The sequence below is a fragment of the Solanum pennellii genome, chromosome 3, assembly GCF_001406875.1.
Source record: "Solanum pennellii chromosome 3, SPENNV200".
NCBI lineage: Eukaryota > Viridiplantae > Streptophyta > Magnoliopsida > Solanales > Solanaceae > Solanum > Solanum pennellii.
This window is the reverse complement of record NC_028639.1, coordinates 838,956-844,308: the sequence shown is the minus strand read 5'-3', so window position 1 is coordinate 844,308 and position 5,353 is coordinate 838,956. Positions and strand designations below refer to the sequence as shown.

Sequence of the window (5,353 nt, the reverse complement as noted above, 5' to 3'; positions counted from 1 at the left end):
TGCATACATGGCAACCTAAGAGTATATGACAACTTATGTTGCTCGAATATATTAAATAAAGTTTATGTCGCATATATATCGAATTCTCTAAATATATAAATGACGTTGTAGACTCTGATACATATAAAACGATATTTTCGAAGAATTCAAGCAACACAGTTTGAACGACTAACAAAAGCAAGTACTTAGGAGATCTCACTCCAATGCAATTTTTTATGATAGATGCATACATAGTGAGATTTCAAGTACTAGCCTCCTACCAAGGTTGATCCTATATATGCCAATAACATCATAACAAATGTAATGAGCGAATAAGATATTTTATACATTTTTCAATAACTTATTTTCTAAACTGTTCATTTCCGATTCAATCCATCCATTTGTCAGCACATCATAGCGCCATCTCTTAGGTTGCACTTGATGAATAAGAAGGCAAAGAAAGAGAGAGCATAGTGTTTATATCTGATGAGTTTTTCTCCTTACTATTATTATTGTCTTGATTAGTTGTGCTCAATCCCAATTGTAAATCAGGCAGCAAATAATCTTTTTCTTTAATGAACATCTTGTCTTGTTTCATCTACATATTAATAACAAGTAAAATAGTCATATGAGTGAGAAAAAAAAACCATATGGTAACCAACATACTTAAAACTAGCACTACAACAAATAAAGAGTTTTGCTGCAATTATTTAACGGTAATAATATAATTGTCGCTATATTATATATAATGACAATAATATAATATAAAAATATTTTATATAAATATCACTAAAAGGCTTTATAGTTAACTCTAGATGTAATGATAATAACAACTCAATATATTATCGCTAAAATAAAATTTTGATACGTTAGCCTCTAAATGTCTCTTTTATTGTAGTGTTAGCACATTAACCTTTTAGTTAATACTCAATGGGGAGGAGGAATAAGAATGAATTTTTTCATGATTACCCAAAAAAATAATAAAATATTTCCTCGCCAAGATTTTTATCGAAACCTCTTTACCTCTCTCCCTCTCCGATCCTACATATGAAAGTATATCGAATATGTTACTATTGTATTTCATTGTATTGTGTCCATTTTCAAGATTCTTTTTTTCTTTGGATTCCTTGGTGTTCGAAACTCGCATTGAAGTTTCGACTAAATTTGAATCATGCACTATAGGGCCCATTTAGGAGAGACGCTCCCAACAAGACTTTCTCCATACTCAAGAATTGAATTCGAGACCTTAATTTAGTTATGAATGAAACAGCAATCCTATCACTTAAGGTCATGAGACCTTTAGTTATTGGTTGAATACTCACTATCTTCTCCACTAAAACCAATCAAATTCAAATATGACTAATTTTTATAAGGTAGATAAATATAATACTATAAATCAAAATTAGTACAAAATATTGATAAAGCTTACCTCAAATCTAAAAGGGGTCTTAAATTTTGGACCAAGGCTGTTATATGTGCAACTCCATTTTGGTCCATTTTGATGAAACAAAGATTGTGAATTTAATTTATTTTGATTAAATTCACATGGAGGCCACCTTTTTTCTTCATGAAAATGTCTTTGCCTAACAGGACAAATTTCATGATTTTCCAAGTATCTGCATATATATTAGATCATTGAATAATTAAACAATAACAACATACTCAATTAAAAGTTGAATCATATTTACTAGTTATAGCAAATAATTTTTTTTTATCTCAAGATTACAAGTTTTAATATACATCGAATGACCTAATACCGTAATCAATTTCTTACGGTGAGAATATATACTAATATCATGTAAAATGAAACAGAAGAATACGAGGTTAATTAATTACCTGGGAAATTTTTCCTTTGTCTCATATGGAGTTTTTGCAAATGAATTTTGGAAATGGTTATCATCATCATTAAAATTCCTTGCTAAAACAATTGCACCATTCTTCATTTTGAAGTCTTGAAGAGGATTAAATAATCTTTGGCTTAATTTTCCATAGAGATAACTTCTTCCTTGATTATTTGTCCTATAAGCATGGCCTAGTACTGTAAAAAAAAACAAAAACTAAATAACGTTTACCAATCACTTATCTGTCTTTTTTTTTTATCTTTGAAAAATAACTTACGAATAGAGTTTCAAATTTCACACATGACTTCATAATTATCTAAAGTTTCACTTATGAAATATAAAATTATATGACAATAATTCTTTTGATCGAAAAATAATAAAACTATATATTATCTTGGAGTTTCGATTCTGTAATTTTAAATTCTAAAGGCATTAGTTATGTTCAAAAGACAAAATCGAAAAGTGGTTAATGGATACTATATATAATTCATATGAACTTAATAATATTTCTCTGTCTTATTTTATATGATGATAACATATTTTTATACAGAAAATTTAATTAAGAACGAAAGAATTATAATTGATGCATATAAAAAATATCGTAATAATTTATGATTTTAAATATGTCTTAAATGTTTATAGAAGTACCAACATCTAGTCTACATGAAAGATAAAATATGCATAAATAATTATCTCAAAATTAGAAAGGAAAATTTCTTTATTTTTTCCATATTAATTTTACCTTGTCCAAATTCTCCAAGTTTCTTGCTTCGATACATCTACATAAAGTAAAATAGTATGTTATGAGCAACAACTAAGAATTATCTATGAAATTTATCGTTAATTTGTAGTTAATTAATCACATATAGCTAACAAATTTTTTTTGATAATTTATCATTAAACCTTTATTAAATAAGATTAGTGACAATATTTTTTTATTTTTCTAGCAATTAAAGTTCTGTGTCACTAATTACTGTTTTTTATTTTAATAGTGAAAAGAAATTAAACCTGGAGGTGACTTTTTACATGGGCAATGCTAAGTCCTCTCACATTCATCATTTGAAGAACCAATTTGGGAGTTGCTCCTGCAAAAGACACATTATCGCAAAATGGCTAGTAAACGTTATTTCTATCAATAATACTATACATTAAATATCATAAGTTTTATCGTTTAGACGAATAATATTATATGTGTTTGCATTCACAAGTTTTTTTAAAATTCTTCATGTCTATTCAACTGTCACATAAATTGAAATAGAAATAGTATTAGCAAATCCTTCTCTTTTTTTTTAATATTATGAAGGAAAAATGCACAAGTACCCCCTCAACCTATGTCCGAAATTCCAGAGACACACTTATACTATACTAAGGTCCTATTACCCCCCTGAACTTATTTTATAAGTAATTTTCTACTCCTTTTCGACCTACGTAGCACTAGCTTAAAAAAAAGTCAACCAGCGTTGGACCCATAAAATAGTTTCACGTAGGCCGAAAAGGGGTAGAAAATTATTAATAAAATAAGTTTAGAAGATAATAGGACTTTAGTATAGTATAAGTGTATCTGAGATTTCGGGCATAGATTGAGGGGGTACTGTGCAAATGCAAAGTATATCTAGATGGTAAAAGTAGTAGGTAGACTTACTTTCTTGACCACCAAGTCTATCAATTGCACTAACAAAAGAGAGATGAAGTTCAGGAGTCCATCTTAGCCTTGGCAATTTTGATCTAACATATTGTCTAACTCTTTTATTATTTTCATAATCCCCGCAACTAGTACTATTATTATTATTATTATTATTTTCATCTATAATTTTCTCATGACTTTCATCACTAATAATAACTTCAATGCCTTCTTGATCACCAACTTCTTCATTCAGATCAATGGAATCACTTGTCATGATTATTGTTGATGCAAGAACAAACCCTGGATTACGATAACAATAACATATTCAGTATAACCCCACATATTTAGAGATTGTATATCTATAAAAAAAAAGAGAGAGAGAGAGAACATGAATCAATATGTTGATAGAAACTAATAACAAATCGAAATAAACAAAGAGTTTTAAGTAATATATATATATTATTTAGTGGGAATATTTTTTTTATATTATATATCAAGTTACCTAAAGGATATTTATAAGTAATCACTAGTATTATAATAGTTTCAGTCTCAAACAAGTAGAGATTTGTTATATATAAGTATGTTGAATGCTTACAGTAGACATGATAATTGATATACACTATATTCATTGACCATATTATTTCATTTAAACTCATGTGAAATCAAAACTGACCTCCATAACTCAATTCATATGATATATTTTGACCTATGAATTTTTAGTAAAATAATATTAATTAAAATACATCTAGTAACTATCAACATATATTCAAGAAAAAGAAAAATATTGTTGTAATGATTAATCATGATTGAACCCTAATTTCTTATGTAAGCAAACTATGGTAGATGATACTTGTCTGATTAGAAAAAGGAGAAATTTAATTCATCCAATAACAACCTTAAGCAATATTATTGATGAAATTCCTAGTTAATAAAACCTTAAGTATATAAGGAATCTAGAAGGAGGAGGAGAAGAGACTAATTAACCCTATGATTCTAATTACATTAAAAAAAATCATGATAAAAAAAATGTATCAAGGATCCAAAAAAGACTGATTTATAATATAATCGATTGATAATCGAGATAAAAGGACCAGAAATTTTATGAATAGCAAGATTTCTAACACTACTAAAAAAACATGAATTTTCGCTTCTATTTGACCATAGATTTTGAAGTCGAAACTTGAAACGTGAATCTTTTTAAAAAAAAATTAAAGTTGTGTTTGGAAATATATAGAAAACAAGTAAAATTTTGTGAGTGGAAGTGAAATCTGTCCAGAAACTGGAATCACACGACTTTTAAATATTTAAAGATATATAAGATTTTCAAAATTTGATCAAATTACAAATATTTTAAACACAAATCTTCATGATCTAATCCAAAATCTATAGTCAAATGTTAACTTAAACGAATTTCCGTCTTTTTTCTTTAGTATTGTAATTTTTGTTAAGAAGAAGAAGAAGTACTAGTAGTAATTTCAAATTTATTATTGTAAATTACAAACCATATAAAAGAAGTATGTGTCTGCCTTCAAGATCTTCTATGGATGATGATGATCATCAGCTGTTGCACAAAATAAAAGTCTCTTCTTTTGTTGGGGTTTGGGGTAGGGAAAAGAGAAACTTAATTGGTGTCACATTTTTCTATGGGTGTTAGGGAGATTTTTGTTCCATTTGTCAACCATGGAATTATATTTTATTGCTAATAGTCATCCATAAGGTTCATATATATTCTTGTTACGTAGCTTGTTTCATTTTATGTGACATTATTTTTTAATTATGTTACTTACTGAAGGCCCTTACTGAATATAGATTGTCCGATAACAATTGAGAATTTTACCTTTTGAAAGTGCTAGTCGCATAGGATGATCGGACGATTGATTAAGTTATAGATACTTTAATGATTCAAATA

General features: G+C 27.7%; 1 protein-coding gene across 1 annotated transcript; it reads right to left on the bottom strand.

Moving 5' to 3' along the window:
* Positions 1–100: 100 nt before the first annotated feature.
* On the bottom strand, positions 101–5,146 carry LOC107012991. The gene is made up of 7 exons (XM_015212973.2): positions 4,947–5,146; positions 3,463–3,744; positions 2,829–2,905; positions 2,563–2,599; positions 1,816–2,017; positions 1,409–1,595; positions 101–577 (listed from the first exon to the last, which is right to left on the bottom strand). Exons 2-7 carry the CDS (start codon positions 3,716–3,718, stop codon positions 407–409), a joined length of 930 nt encoding a protein of 309 aa, XP_015068459.1. The 5' UTR covers positions 3,719–3,744; positions 4,947–5,146; the 3' UTR covers positions 101–406.
* Positions 5,147–5,353: the final 207 nt, after the last annotated feature.

Coding starts and splice junctions, on each gene's coding strand:
- LOC107012991 (XM_015212973.2), bottom strand. CDS start 3,718: ATGACAAGTGATTCCATTGATCTGAATGAAGAAGTTGGTGATCAAGAA. Junction 2,600..2,828: donor ATGTAAAAAGTCACCTCCAG/GTTTAATTTCTT, acceptor TACTTTATGTAG/ATGTATCGAAGCAAGAAACT. Junction 1,596..1,815: donor ACAAAGGAAAAATTTCCCAG/GTAATTAATTAA, acceptor ATATATATGCAG/ATACTTGGAAAATCATGAAA.